Consider the following 15,908-nt stretch of genomic DNA (forward strand, 5'->3'; position numbering starts at 1 on the left):
ATATATCAATTAAATGATAAGCAATGTCATATGGATAAAGTTTTAAAAAGTAACAGTTTTATCAAATTTTAATTTATTTATTAAAAAGAAAATACAAATACTTCAGTAACAATTACGGTATCGTTGAAAGTGGCGGAAAAGGATTTTGTTTAGAGATTACCAATTTCTTATGTTGATGGGATATGTACCCTTTAATTTTTCCTTCATATATTAAATTTGCAACAATGCATTCTACTTCATCCATATCCATATCATTAAGTTCATGCATTTGCAAGGCTGAGAGCAAATCTTGGATAGGAATTTGATGTATGTTTAATACTAAATACACCTTCTTAAACAAATTTCTGTATGCTATTATTTTTAATTTTTCCACAATCAAATATATTCCAGCTCCTATGAAAAAGGTTTCATGTTTCTCCATAACTTTTTCTAGATTACATAAATCTCCTTTTTTAACAGCTTCCATTAATTCCCCAAATTCCATTAAATTGTACTTTTCCAGCAAGCTGTGTTTTGGCATGTAACCCAATAACATTTTCACTGGCACAAGATAAGTTAAAATCAGTCGCTTATTTTTTGTAGATTGTTTGTGACAGTGTTCAAATGCATAAGTGAGGTATTCATCAGCTGGAAAGTAATTAAATTTATTACAAAGATTTTTAAGTTATATCTGAACTGCTAAGTTTGTTAAAATAAATATGCATAATTACCAGCTTTGTAATCACTATCAAACATTGCTTTACGGCCCACAAAGAATTTATAAGTGATTTGTTGTGCTAATGCAAAATGTGCTTTATAGGGAGAAGATTCTATTGCTCTTATCAAAGGTCTGCACAAATGCAACTTATTGATTCTAAAGTAGATTTTTAATAACTGATTAACTAAAGCTAGCATGCCCCATCGTTTTGTGTCATCTTCTGAACTACGATTATCGCAAGCGCATACTCGAAAACAACCCATTAAGCAATCTGCACATTTTTCTAGAATTTCTCCTGGTTTCATATTTTTATTTGTTTTCATATTTTCAACACATACTGCTAATAATCTTAACTCTAAACACATCACATTCATAACAGGTAACATCCAATTTTCTTCTTTTTGCATTTGTAAGATCTTTGTTAAAGACTGAACTGCTGAACTTTGGTAATTATACATAGCTAATCGATCATCCTTGTTCATTGCTGCTATAGTTCTAAAAACATAAGTATTACAACATTTTATTACACATCATTACAATAATAATTATAAAATTCTATTAAAGATATTTCAGTTACTTTAAATGGTAAAGTACCAAATCATCAAGAGGAGCAGATATGTGTTCCATTGTTTTTGTCATTGCAGTTTCAGACCCAATTTGTGGAATTGAAATATGACCATGCCGTAAAGACAACATATCCTTTAAAAAAATATATATGTAATCTATCGTTCATATTTTTATACAATTTATTATTACAATATAAATAACTATTAGTTACCGCTAAAGGGTCACCATCCTGATTTAACCACATTCTCCTGACCTATAGTAAACATAACCGTAATTTGGAAACTACATTCTTAGTATTAATATTATTATTTTCTCTAATAAATTAATACGTTACCTGCATTAAATACGAATCCATTGTAATATCAATAAATAAGTTTATCAGTAATTATTTGAATACTTTGTGGTTTATTCTGAGTATACATTAACCATAATCAGGACTTCAGCAGACTTCAGACCCTTCATCAAATGCCTTATTTTCAAGCAACTAAAAAAATATATATAATACAAATGGCAAAGTAATTTTGGTCTCTTGATATCTCTAATAAATAATATTAATAATTTAATGATATTAAAAAACTGATTAAAAGTACATGGTGTGAATAATTGGAAATTAGCCTGAAATTAGATTTGTTTTTTTATGAAAATCTAGAAAATTTGTAATTGTTTAGTTAACAACCTGAAATTTCTAGTATAAAATTGACTAGCCGTATGCAGCCTGATAAACCATAGAGGCGGTGCTGCCGTGTCAGGGAGGGGGGCCCGCGGTCACGTGACCGAGCTGCGTTTTGAGCGCACTAACCAGGTACGAACAAATTCGTTGTTTTTTTCGTGGTTTTTCGCGCGCCACGGCCGAAAAAGCCGAGGCGTCGTGAATTTCACTTGTTTCTGACTCTGGACGTGTTCTTCGAGTTCGCTAACAACGCTTATAATAACTGTGAGTTACTTGCAAATACTTTGACTTGATCGTCTTACGGAGATCTATCGATGCTCCACCGCGGCGATGGTTGACAAGCCTTCCTCGCAAAACCAGAAATGGCGTCTACCGTGCACATGGTCTGCAGAAAATATTCTACATCAACGTCGTAGTACCGATTCAGGAGTATAACAAACTCTACACGGCCAATTTCTTTATCATCCATTTGAAGAATTTTCACAACTCCCTTGCGAGCAACAACGAAACGGACAAGGTGTTTTTTGTGATGCGCCTGATAATCCTTCTTCGTCATATTCTCACCGCGCACGTCAAAATTTATCTTTTTTTTTTACATTGTCAGCTTTCGAAAGCTTTTGTGTTGCAAAATATTGACAAAACTTTCGGTAATCATGGTGGACTTCTTCATTTATATCTGTGGCATGATCTAGGATGTCGCAAAAATTTATGAATAAGATTTAGATCATTCTACATATCACCCAAACGTTTAGTTATTCGTTCTTCTAGACAATCGTTTTAGGAGAAACGTACCTATTTTAAGAAATACTTACTAAATGATTTAATTTTCTATTTATCCTCATTAGAGGATCCTAACCTTTTCATCTTAATTCACAAACAGAACTAAAATTATGCCCCAGAAATATTTCTTTGTGACGTCGATTTTTTTATTATAAATCTTCTTTTACACATTTTTGTGATCATAGTTTGATAGAATACTTAATAAGTACATCACAATCATGCAAATACTTTCAAATATAAACTGCTTTTATTATCTAGGTTATTTTCAATACATAACTATGTTAGAAATCTTGAAAGTCTTAAGGACACGAGTATTTCTAAAATTTTTGGATTATATAATATATAATTCTTAATTATATTGTCACTTAAAATAATAATTTTGTTAGAAATTATCATATGTGATAATAACTGTGATGTTTATCACATACAATTTTAATTGAATATAGTGGATATTTTACATGTATTCGAAGCATTTATAAATTTTTTAAATATTGTTTTATCCAATTATGTATTTAATATATTTTTATGTATTCAAGCATGTACACAAATTCAGTGATTATGAATCATTTAGTAATACAATAATAATTGTTTTCTTTCATAATTATACATTTTTTAAAATTTCATTTATTTCATTATATTTCTTTAAAATAGGAAGTTTTGATCTTTTATTATGATAATGTTATATGTTGGTCATATTTATCATTTAAATACAGGTTTTGAAATTAACATATGTAATTATGACTGTATTAAAATATTTTTAAACGGTTTAAGTATTTTTTAGTCAAATCAGTTTTGTTATTTATTTTGTAACTACTCATATACTGATTAATTAATAGTAAGAAATTGGTAATTAAGATTTATCATATACTTTGTAAAGGAAAAAATAGTTCCAATATTGTTAAAAGTTGTACATAGATTTCTAAAGTATGAAATCTCAATGTAATTTACACAGTTTAAATATAATTTAAGAAGCTGAACAACATACATGCTTCTGTATATATCTGTATTTGTAATAACAAAGTACAATAGTATATTTCACCTTTAATTTTGAAATAAATTAATTGAAATATATACAATAAATGTTTTTCTCACTTGTACAGTATTTTTGTTAAATATTTAATTATATTAAATATACACAGTTAATTATTTCTTTTGTTACAGACTGTAAATAGAGAGTGTATATAGTGTGATAGGTGAGTGATATAGGTGTGTGGGGTTTTAGTTGGCAATGAGTTCAAGCAACAAATCGGTGTCCTCCGGTGCGAGAGGCACCAATAAAAATAAATCACAACAACATGGGAAGTCAGATCATCAAACTAAATCATCGGATTCGTCAAAACATGAGAAAGCACAGGTTTGTATAATTTGCATTTGTAAAAACATCTTTGATTCTTACATAATTTTTATATTATTTAATAAAAACTTTTGGCATGGTAGCCAAACACTGTTCAGATGCGGCATGCACAAATTATCGACACTAGAATGGGCAGTGGAGAAGATCCTGTTTTGAAAGAACGTATCAAGCAGGTCATGGACATGACTAGACGGTCAGAAGATGAAGTGGTTATGGCTTTACATGACAGTGATGGGGATTTGGATCGTGCTGTTAATGATCTTTTGGAAGGAGTAAAAACAGAATGGGAAGTAAAAAAAAAGAAGCCTCGTCAACCGAGCGGTTCTAAACAAAACATGGATACTTCTGGTGGTCAGGATGAGAGCGGTGATTGGGATGAAAGACGTAATCAACGAGGAGGTGGTCCGCCGCGTATGCGAGGCCGTGCTAATCATGATAATCGTGGATGTAAGTATACTTATCAGCATTATTACAAATTATTGTAAATCTTGTAATTATAAACAAATCCTTATTCAGGGCGTGGTCGAGAAAACAAAGAAAATGAAAGAAACATGGAAGATGGGGTTCGCGATGGCAGCTACGGTGGCAACAGGAGAGGGAGAGGTGGTCCAGGAAGACCTGGACGAGGAGGACGAGGAGGAAGCAGAGGACTTGGACCACGGACGTTTGCTAATCGTAATGATCCATCATCTACTTCGTCTGCTCATAGTTTTAATCGACCAATTGATACATGGACAGGTAACGAAGAACAACAACAAGGTGTTCAAGAACCAAAGATGGGTAAGCTTTTTCATCACTTTTACCTATTGGTATTTCAAACCACTTTACATTCTTATGGGATGTATTAAAAATATGTGGTTAGATGCATGGAATAATTTGGATTCTACAGAAGACTGGGATAACGAGGAGTATACAGGTTCATTGGCCGATACGAAAGTTTTTACACCAAGTACTTCGGTAGCGGAACCTCCACCTCCCATAGAAGAGCAGAAAACCCAGGATCTACAAACAGTGCAATCAAATCAAAATGTAAATTTATCATTATTACAACAAGAAGTACGTAATTACCAAATATTATTTAACGTATTATCATTTATCATCAATAATGTGAAACATAAAATATTCTTTTATTTATTTATTAATTTTTTGAAGGAATTGCCAAAATTGTCGGAAATACCACCAATACAACAACAAACTTTAATTCAACAAACACAGCAGCAACAGTCCGTGTTAAGCTTACCAACGATGCAACTGTCACAGCAACCAAACGCTATAAGCGGTGGAGTATTAACAGCTGCACAGACTCAGTATTTAACACAACTTACTCAACAAACAAGTGAAAGCTTAAAAGCTGCTGGTCAAACAACATTTTCTTCATCAATTACCAATCAGGTAATTAAATGATATATTTAACTATTTCTTATTTTATAAACTAATTTCAATTAATCGTTATTTAGCCTCAAAGACCGACAAAACAACGCCCACGAGTACCACCGCCATCAAAAATCCCATCCACTGCTGTAGAAATGCCAGGAGATGCAGTTAATAGTGGTATTGGATTTCTCGATGTCCAATTTGGTGCACTTGAGTTTGGTAGCGATTCGAGCTCTCTTGATGGTTCAGCAAATGAAAAATACAATTCAGCAAGTAGTACAATTCCTGGTGTGGACGTAACTTCTACTACAAATGCTGTAAACACTGCCAATACGAATAATTCTCTGGACATTGAAACCACACAATCATCGACAACACCTTTCAATACCACTTCTCAAATGGTAATTAATTTATTATTTCACCTACGTAATAGTATTAAAACTAAATACTATTTTTATTTTTATTGCAGTTATCAAACAGCGAGAACCTACCTGTATCAAGTGAACATTCGATAAACGCTCAAACTTTTACTGGTCGCGGTAATAGTACCGGACAAAGTTTAGACATAACTAAACAAGATTTCACCTCGCAAGTCTCGCCAGGGAACGCAGCAACCTACGGTACAACACCAACTTATCAATCCCAGAAATCATCATTTCAAGCACCTACCGCGACGCCAAGCACTTACAATGCATACTCCACAAATGCTCAGTCTGCTCAGTCATCGTTTCAAACTGCATCGGGCACCAGCGCCAATAGTTACTCTGCAACGGCGACTGTTACACAAGCAAGTTACAACAGTTCGACGTCGTTTCCTCAATCCAATACATCAAACTTTAGCCAAGCTTCCCCGTCTGCGTCTGCAACTTCTGGTTATAACCAACCAACAACTACGAATCAAGTAATTATTGTAATAATCATCTAAAACAGTTATTTGAAATAATCATGTATTATTATTATTATTATGTAGGTATACCAATCTGCTACTGGATACGTACCTGCTACAACATCACAGTATCAAGCTCAATCTGTAGCTACGAATACTGTATCGAATAGCAGCACAGGATATCAAACAAGTGGCTATCAGGGATCGTCTTCGTTTCAATCGACGCCTCAAGCTTACCAACAATCCGGCACAACGTTTACTTCACCTATTACACAAACTTCTGCAGCGTACCAAAGTGCAGCACAATCCGTGAGTATTTTATTTAAACGATGAGTAGCTGTACCTACGAGGGTGTGGTACCTCATCGCTGTTTTGTGTTCGATGAATTCACTGATGGGTGTACCTGAAATGAAGAATTGCATTTATAGGTGTATGGAACGTATGGAACGTATGCCAGTCAACCACAGACAGCGTCTCACAATCATAAATTGAACAATGCTACGACAAAAGATTCTCAGTACGACAGTAATACGACAACGTCGAATAGCTCCCTCGCGACGACTACTGCTCCTACATTAGGTCTTAGTTCTACCTCCGTAAATAGTTCACAAACTAAAGTAACTAATTCTAACGGTGAGTTGCGTTTATACTTTGATTGAATTAAAATTATTCATACGATTGAATGAAAGTAATAAATTGTGACATGATTTTTAAATTAGCGGTACCGAAAAGTACATCGAGTGGTGTGGTAACGGGTAGTAGTGGAACTGGAAATATGACGGGTGGTGGTGCAGCGGGCAGCATGACACCGATGTTAAGTCATCAGTACATTATGGGTCAAGGTGTACCTTACGCATTTCAACAACCAATGTACAGTTACGAAGAATTGCAGCTTATGCAACAAAGAATACCGCACATGGTCAGTTATTATTTGATTGTTCTATTTATTTATGCAAATGATTCAAGTACAAATTATTCATTTCTTAATTTGTACTTGATTTGATTAGGATGCTTCGTTAGAGTAATGTACACTTTTAAAAAAGTACATTGTTCTTTTTTACAGAATTTTATTCGAATTACAAATATTATGTTTCTTGAAAGAATAACTATAAATAGGAAACATATTTCGGGTGTACTACTCTGGAACGTGCTATTTTATTTTATGTTATGATTATCTAGCAAGAAGAATGCTGAAGTAATTGTTTCTTTAATGCTTGGTAGCTGCTCGTTACTTCAATTTTTCTTTTTCCTTCTTTTTTTTTTTAAGGAATCATGGATTCTTATTCATACCCTTATGGCGATACAAGAGATTCGTTGTATTTATTTATAGTGAGATGTCGCATCAAATAAATTGAATAATTTTTAGTTTCTGATACACTATACAGTAGAAAAATCAGAATGTCTACAATCAACTTGAAGAAACTTTTATTGATAATATAGAAATGCCACTTTGATCGTAGACTTGCTATACACCTTTATTTCGTTCTTTATTATTAGTTTAATTTATTTTATATGATATATTTGAAACTGTACAGAATTATATAATGTTGTAATTTTGGAGTGGTTGAGTTGTACCTCGTTTTGTAGATTTTTAAGAGGATATTAAAGAGACAGGTACAACGAAACCGCATGTTACCTGCCCTAAAACCTAGTACGCGTAGCCTTAGATATTAGTTAGCCTTCTTGTATTTGGAGTACACAGTGTATGCATGTAGTTTTGTGTTTGGCCTTCCTGACTAACCTGCAGCCAACTACTGGTTACTATGACGCGGCTTTGGGCTATCAGACAACCGGCCCCGCTACCAGTCTTGGTGGAGGACGAGGAGATGCACTTTCCGGTGTGCAAGGTGTTCAAGGAGTACAAGGTGTACAAGGAGCCTATACCAGTATTAGTGACGCCAGGTTCGCCAGAAACGACAGCAATGCATCTCCTGTTCCATCTACGATGTCCCAACAGGTGAGATTTCTTTAGTAGACTCGATGATCAGCATCTACAGTGTTTATTAAATTATTTGCAGACTGCTACCCAGCATCAGCAACCAATGATGAATCCTACGCTTCCTCCAACGTATGCATATTTTGCATATGGCGGTGGAATAATGCCAGGTGGCTTTCAGTATGGAACCCCTGCCATTTATCCTGTAAGTTTATTGAATTTTAATTAATCGTTTTTCTTTTAATATATCATGATGAAAATTTACATTTTATTTATCAAAAACAATTTATTATAGCAGATAGCTACTGCTGGTAATGCGGGTACAAACAGTGGTGCATATAGTGCTAAGCCAGGGGGTTATGGATCTGGATACGGTGCTAGTGCAAGCTACGATGCTTTAGCATCTGCTGGTCCCTCAGCTGAATACAAAGGTGCAGGGAACAATTATACCAGTACTCAAACTGGTAAAACAGGAACATCTACTGGAAATACTAATACTGGTGGATCGTCTGCAACCGATATAAGTGCCACTATGTATGCAAAGAGTCATGTAGCGCTTAGTAAAGTTAACGTAAGTATTTTCATCAACTTCTTTGTGATAAAAAGAATTTTTAGATTTTCATATGTGAATCCAATAATATTCATATTTTTAATTTATTTATTTTAGTCTTATGACAAACAGACTTTTCATTCGGCAACCCCTCCACCATTTGGTCTTACCGGTAGTCAAAACGCCGGTTTACCTGGTGGATACGGCACACCGCATTTGTTTATCCCGACTATGCCCCATCAACTGCATCAGCCACTTCATCAAGATGGTGGAAGTAGTACAGGTCAAAGGTCTAATACAAGTTCCCAAAATAAAGCCCAAGCAAAACCTGGATATAGTCCTAGTTACTGGACTGGAAATAATTAAAAACTCTGGATTAGAGAAAGAAAAGAAAAGAAGCACCATTTTAGACAAACTACAACTTCGCCATTGTGATACACGGTGGTGTGAGATATGGACATAGACATAAATGACATAAGGAACACGAGACAATTTTTTTCCTCTTTTTTTTTCTGTGAAACTAAATGATCCTAGTATGACACGAGTCAATGTAAAATGTATGATGAATTTTTAAACGTGGAAGGATTAAGCAATTTTTACTGGTTTTGTGTTTAAACGGGGTAAAAATATTTCTTTTCGCATAAATCTTAATGACGCGGTTAGTCAGAGAAGCATTATACTCTTTTTACTTAGTGGTATTGATTTTCTTTATTCTCATAATATTTCAAAATATGTTGTTGGATTATAAAAAGATCCTTTAACACGTTATCTTACTTACAATTCTTTAATTTCATTAGAAAGTTTTTTGGTGTGTATAATGCGGTATGTATGTTTATGTATAAATATATTTTTCTTAACGCGAAAGAACAGTCAAATGCAGCGCAACAAGAATAAAAAAATAATTAAAAAAAAAAAAAAAATTGCATAGTTCTTCCAAATGTGAGGCGCGCTCGTGCCAAATGAATTTATAGAATTTGTAACGTATAAAATCGTGAAACGTATAATTAATACGTATCTGTCAAGATGATGAAGATGAACAAAATTTATTGTGGTACGTTGAAACGCTACCAAAATCAAGGTTTTGTGAGTAGCATCATTCTCGTGTGAAATACTGGAAAGATGATCTAGAAAAGTAATTGACTGTTAAATTTACTCCCGATCTCCTATCTGTATACTACTGTGCAATTGCGAATATACTGCATCGACTGTAAAGGGTGATAGTTTTTTTGTATGATGTAGGCATCTCAGCTCACTAACATCTAAAGTGCTTCTTTACATGAAAATAAAGCACCCCATTCGTGATGAAACGTAAAACTATAATACTACTGTAAATTACAATTATTGTATGTATTTAACCATGAAACATCAGATATATAAAGTTATAATCGTCATAATGTTGTCACTTTTGGTATTTAAAGAAAAAAAAACGAATGTATAATCGCACTAGTTTTGCATTCTTGCGCGCACCCACATATACATATATATTTGATTTGGTCACTTTGCATTTCTTCTAGTTACCAGAATTTATCAACAATTATATTTTATTAACAAAAAAAGCTATTAAACCAAAAAATGGAAGCTATCGTCATATACCATATTTTCAAAGAATGTTGGATTCAAAATGAGAACGGTACTTATTTAATATATCTTATGTTTATGAGAACAGCGTTGCAGATTAAACCAGTGCCACAAATACTAAGAAAAACCAAGCAGAATTGAATAATAATTTTCTTGTGGTGCCTTGAATAAAATTCAAATAATAGAGTTCAAACATCTGCTTTATGCAGATTTTTCTCATATGTCTTTTTACAGTCCTTTCGTACAGTAAGTTGTATTATCTAAAACGTACATTACCTTACTTTTATTCATATATTAACTTTTACTAATTAATCTATATCATTTACATAATTTATCTCTTAGAAAACAATAGTTGATGCTTTAGTTTAATAACAGTTTTAAAGTTTTTGTTTGCAGAGAGTATTGTTTGCCTCTTTTTCTTTTTTTTTTAAATTTTTAGTCTTTACAAAAATTGAAACAATTTTTGAATCACAATTGTATTATTAAAAAACAGATAAATTATTCATTTGTCAACGAATAATTTATAATTATTATCAGATAGTTACACCAGCTTTGAAATAACATTTTTCAAGTTTATTATGTAAGGAAGTTCTTCAATTATAGAAGAGAATTAAAACACGTACTATAACATTCTATTTGATGTTTACAAGATGTACAAGTCCAAATAATAATCTTATGTGGCTACGTCGTAAGTTCTTGAATTTCTTTTTTACTTTTTGCCGATTCGTACTCATTTTTAGAATCTGCTTTAAAAAATTGTAATATTTGTTAATACATAAATAAAAATGAATTTTAGTTGATCAAAGTGGGAGTATTGAATAAGTTCAATTATGGATTGCAGTTATGTCTGTAATCATATTAGTCTATACTATCTGAACTTTTAAATGAATTCTAAGAACAAACAAAAAAGGAAATGTGAATGTTAGTATACTACTAATAGGTATTCACAATAATTTGTATCATTTTAATTAGATTGTAATAAAGAAGAAAATGCAATTGTCGATTCCGTCTGATATAAAAGAATATCCATACATACAATTAGACCATTTATGCTGATTATAATTGTGCTGTACAGTCATAAAATGATCAGGATGCAAATCATTTTTTGAAAGTTTTTACTTTACATTATTGCATTGTGGATAGTGATCATTATCAGATATAACAGTTATATTATTAAGGCCATTATTAAGAAGTAAACGAGCAAAAAATATGAGTAAAGCGTTTCCATGAGGTGCTACTAAAATTTTTACAACTTAGCATGTGTATCATACTTGGGAATAAATTGTTTTACCATAAAACTACACCGCGTACCGTCGATATGAAGGAGAAGTAAATAATTGTAAGTAAACTCCTGTTAGTAATTGCATATAACGTATATATAAATGTATACAATACTGAAGCAACACGAATATTAATAAGATACGTTTGAAAATTGTGGAAGACCAAATGTAGAATAACTCTCTTAAAACAAAAAACAAACATGTAAATCTGTAATCATAAATTATCAAAAAGAAATAATCAATTTATCAGAACAATCCTTGGATATGGATTACTTGTTCAAATTAACTATAGGAAACTTTGAAATTTAGTGCATTGTATTAATAATTTAATGAACTTGAAATATTATTATTCTCTTTGAAGAGAATTAAAAGTATGTACATGACTTTTAATAATGATCTTATTATACATTACAAAACTAATTTTATTTTGTAGAATGCAATAAGGTGAATTTAAGTATTATCTGTAGATTTGCTAACAATTTTGTTTTACTAAAAACATGATTCTATTACAGATTTATCGAGTTCAATTAACATTTAAAATATTTAAACGAAATGATCCGCTTTTATTTGAAGAAACTGAAATTTATAATATTTTGTTATTAATTTAACAATCAGAAGTATATTTAGCGTGTTCTTGTTCATTAAAGGTATGCATGTATGTACACATAAATATATCCATACATACTACCCAAGAGATTGATAATAAGCAAATTATCCTTTTTTGTTTTGTATGAATACTATATTTTAGAGCATTTCGCATTTTATATTTATGCTCAAATAAATTTAGGGGCAGATACAATATTAAATGTAATGTATAATGGAAAATAGAAGAGGATGCAAAATATTCTAGAACAAACAAATGTAAACGAAATGTAAAATTCAGAACAATTTGTTCTTACGATTGTACTAATTATTATACATTAATAATTTTTGTATTTTTGTCAAATATTAATCTATTCAATGCAAATGCAAAATGCATTGCGCCATTACTGCTATTACATACTTATTAAAAAAAATAGCTATTAGTGTGTATAAATATCAATATCTAAGAATAAATGTATTGAAAGAACCCTATCTCATACATATATATTATGCATAATATTTTGATTTAATAATAATAATTATAGAATTTTTAAATTATTACAGTTAGTAAAATTGTCATTAGATGCAAAATTTGTTTAATCGGCTTTGGATGTTAAAGAGGTAAGAGTATTTATTCTTACATGTCATAATTGATTAAAATGTTAATTATAATTTAATTACAAATTTTCGCGACCTCACTGACGTCACCTGCCGGGAAATCGCTGAAACTATTCGACTGAACTTCGAAACCCTTTTTACCAACAATTTAATTTTACCGCCAATTTCTGGAAACACTTGCGCCATCTACTAACAAGTGGCTGAACCCACTTGTCGAATAGTTTCCGCCGTTTTTGTATAGATGGCGCTACGATCGAACTTAGGAACCCTTTTTACCGACAATTTAATTTTACCGCCAATTTCTGCGAACACTTGCGCCATCTATTAACAAGTGGCTGAACCCACTTGTCGAATAGTTTCCGCCGTTTTTGTATAGATGGCGCTACGATCGAACTTAGGAACCCTTTTTACCGACAATTTAATTTTACCGCCAATTTCTGCGAACACTTGCGCCATCTATTAACAAGTGGCTGAACCCACTTGTCGAATAGTTTCCGCCGTTTTTGTATAGATGGCGCTACGATCGAACTTAGGAACCCTTTTTACCGACAATTTAATTTTACCGCCAATTTCTGCGAATACTTGCGCCATCTATTAACAAGTGGCTGAACCCACTTGTCGAATAGTTTCCGCCGCTTTTGTATAGATGGCGCTACGATCGAACCTAGGAACCCTTTTTACCGACAATTTAATTTTACCGACAATTTTCGGCAACACTTGCGCCATCTATTAACAAGTGGCTGAACCTACTTGTCGAATAGTTTCCGCCGTTTTTGTATAGATGGCGCCACCAGTCGAGTTTTTAAACTATTTGATAGAGTTTGGAGGACCTGGAGTTCTCGTTGACTGAAAACATGTTTACTTGATAAATAATAAAGATGAACACTCGGGAAAAAGAGAAATACATTGAAGAATTCGAATTCCCTCATTGCGACGAATCTTCGAAGTATGAAAAGGTCGCGAAAATTGGTCAGGGCACCTTTGGGTGAGCTTAATATAAATTCGTTATCACATTATAGGTTATAATGAAGTATAAGTTTTTGTTTTATTTTAATTATAAATCTTTTACAGGGAGGTGTTCAAAGCCCGAGACAAAAATTGTACTAAAAAATTCGTAGCTATGAAAAAAGTGTTGATGGACAATGAAAAGGAAGGGGTAGGTACATGGTCAAATATTCGATTGTTTATTACATCCCTTTTCATTTTTTGTCCACGTTGTCCGATTGCCATGCAAAACGTTTGTATATGAACAATAATGTGTTGTTTTCATTGTTTATTTAATAAGGAATACTTTATTTTCAAGATGTTGTTACCCAGTGATAAAGTATCTGTTGCATTAGAGTATTATGTTAAATTAATAACTTCTTTTACAGTTTCCTATAACTGCTTTAAGAGAAATAAGGATATTACAATTACTAAAGCATGAAAATGTAGTGAATTTAATAGAAATATGTAGAACAAGAGGTAAGAATTTTATATCCTCATATAGCAGCAATGTTTTGAAATAATATTGGTTTGTTAATGTCATCAAATTCTTTTTTCCAGCAACTCAATATAATCGTTACCGGTCTACATTCTATCTTGTATTTGATTTCTGTGAACATGACCTAGCTGGTCTATTGTCAAATGTAAATGTTAAATTCAGTTTAGGTGAAATTAAAAAAGTTATGCAACAATTATTAAATGGGCTCTATTATATTCATAGTAATAAGGTAAAAGTATATAAGTTGTATATGTAATAAAAAGTATCAGATCAATTAAATATAACTTACATAAATTTTTATAGATTTTACACAGAGATATGAAGGCTGCAAATGTTTTAATAACAAAAAATGGTATATTGAAACTAGCTGACTTTGGGTTAGCTCGCGCATTTAGTGCAAATAAAAATGGTCAACCAAACCGTTATACAAACAGAGTGGTCACTCTTTGGTACAGACCACCGGAACTCTTACTCGGGGATCGGAATTATGGTCCTCCTGTAGATTTATGGGGTGCAGGATGTATAATGGCTGAGATGTGGACCAGGTTAATACGTTAATGGTACTTTGAAGTTAGAATGTATATCACAATCTAGACATTTCTTGTCATTGTTTGTTGGCGCAGGTCACCTATAATGCAAGGAAATACAGAACAGCAACAGCTCATATTAATTTCTCAGTTATGCGGTTCTATAACAACAGAAGTCTGGCCTGGAGTAGAGAATTTAGAACTGTTTAATAAAATGGATTTACCTAAAGGTCAGAAAAGAAAGGTAACTATTATTTTTATTCAATCTAATCTATAGTAATATGTCTGGCTTATATAATTAAGAAATATTTTTGTTCAAAGGTTAAAGACAGATTGAAACCATATCTGAAGGATCCTTATGCGTGTGATTTGTTAGATAAACTATTAATTCTCGATCCATCTAAAAGATATGATTCAGATTCTGCATTGAATCATGATTTTTTCTGGACCGATCCAATGCCCTGTGATCTTAGCAAAATGTTAGCGCAACATACTCAGAGTATGTTTGAATACTTGGCTCCACCAAGACGTCCTGGTCATATACGTCATCCTCATCATCAAGTACCTGGAGGATCGGCGAAACCTAGTTCTAGTATGGCTGACAGTGGTTACCAAGATCGTGTATTTTAATAGTTTTCGTTTCCACAAATATATACTGCCCTTTACCGTTCATCACCTCTTCGTCTCTGTAAATTTTGATAAATCGTATAACTTTTAATTTTATTTCAATATCATGTCGAAGTATACGGTTTTAAGTTAAAATCAAGTATCTGATTTACATAAATTCCGAAAATGATCTGTAAGATTTTTTTATACATATATATATATATATATATATATATATATTATTTATATATATATAAATTTTCTACAAAAAGCAACAGTCTCCTGATTTAAGCCTTCTATTTCCGAAATTGTATAATTTATATTTTATGAGTATATTACGTTTTATACAGTCTCTTATTTTTCTGAAACAAAAATTGATATTAATTTATTATTTATTATTATTTTTACATTAGTACAACA

General features: G+C 32.2%; 3 protein-coding genes across 13 annotated transcripts; 2 read left to right on the top strand and 1 right to left on the bottom strand.

Moving 5' to 3' along the window:
* Window positions 1-56: 56 nt before the first annotated feature.
* On the bottom strand, window positions 57-2,314 carry LOC114871021 (PCI domain-containing protein 2). 4 transcript variants are annotated; one of them, XM_046285674.1, is made up of 6 exons: window positions 2,237-2,314; window positions 1,599-1,748; window positions 1,476-1,517; window positions 1,275-1,396; window positions 711-1,192; window positions 57-627 (listed from the first exon to the last, which is right to left on the bottom strand). In XM_046285674.1, exons 2-6 carry the CDS (start codon window positions 1,617-1,619, stop codon window positions 113-115), a joined length of 1,182 nt encoding a protein of 393 aa, XP_046141630.1. In that variant the 5' UTR covers window positions 1,620-1,748; window positions 2,237-2,314; the 3' UTR covers window positions 57-112. The 4 variants fall into 4 exon arrangements, with proteins under 4 accessions (XP_046141630.1, XP_029032231.1, XP_029032232.1 ...); XM_029176398.2 differs by lacking the exon at window positions 2,237-2,314 and adding an exon at window positions 1,941-2,011; XM_029176399.2 differs by lacking the exon at window positions 2,237-2,314 and having other exon boundaries at window positions 1,599-1,854.
* LOC114871020 (protein lingerer) lies at window positions 1,978-10,257 on the top strand. Of its 8 annotated transcripts, none has more exons than XM_029176396.2 (16): window positions 2,073-2,198; window positions 3,876-4,068; window positions 4,152-4,515; window positions 4,585-4,743; window positions 4,807-4,848; window positions 4,931-5,124; window positions 5,221-5,460; window positions 5,526-5,843; window positions 5,912-6,343; window positions 6,413-6,637; window positions 6,757-6,961; window positions 7,048-7,247; window positions 8,076-8,285; window positions 8,347-8,469; window positions 8,560-8,835; window positions 8,932-10,257. In XM_029176396.2, the coding sequence occupies exons 2-16, from the start codon at window positions 3,943-3,945 to the stop codon at window positions 9,178-9,180; spliced, it is 3,363 nt and encodes a 1,120-aa protein (XP_029032229.1). In that variant the 5' UTR covers window positions 2,073-2,198; window positions 3,876-3,942; the 3' UTR covers window positions 9,181-10,257. The 8 variants fall into 8 exon arrangements, with proteins under 8 accessions (XP_029032224.1, XP_029032229.1, XP_029032230.1 ...); XM_029176397.2 differs by having other exon boundaries at window positions 4,958-5,124; XM_029176391.2 differs by lacking the exon at window positions 2,073-2,198 and adding an exon at window positions 1,978-2,066 and having other exon boundaries at window positions 4,585-4,848.
* Window positions 10,258-13,687: 3,430 nt separating this feature from the next.
* Window positions 13,688-15,701, top strand: LOC114871008 (cyclin-dependent kinase 9). Its single transcript, XM_029176376.2, has 7 exons — window positions 13,688-13,857; window positions 13,944-14,028; window positions 14,246-14,336; window positions 14,418-14,584; window positions 14,659-14,900; window positions 14,979-15,126; window positions 15,204-15,701. The coding sequence occupies exons 1-7, from the start codon at window positions 13,751-13,753 to the stop codon at window positions 15,510-15,512; spliced, it is 1,149 nt and encodes a 382-aa protein (XP_029032209.1). The 5' UTR covers window positions 13,688-13,750; the 3' UTR covers window positions 15,513-15,701.
* Window positions 15,702-15,908: the final 207 nt, after the last annotated feature.

This window comes from Osmia bicornis, chromosome 5 (genome assembly GCF_907164935.1).
Source record: "Osmia bicornis bicornis chromosome 5, iOsmBic2.1, whole genome shotgun sequence".
NCBI lineage: Eukaryota > Metazoa > Arthropoda > Insecta > Hymenoptera > Megachilidae > Osmia > Osmia bicornis.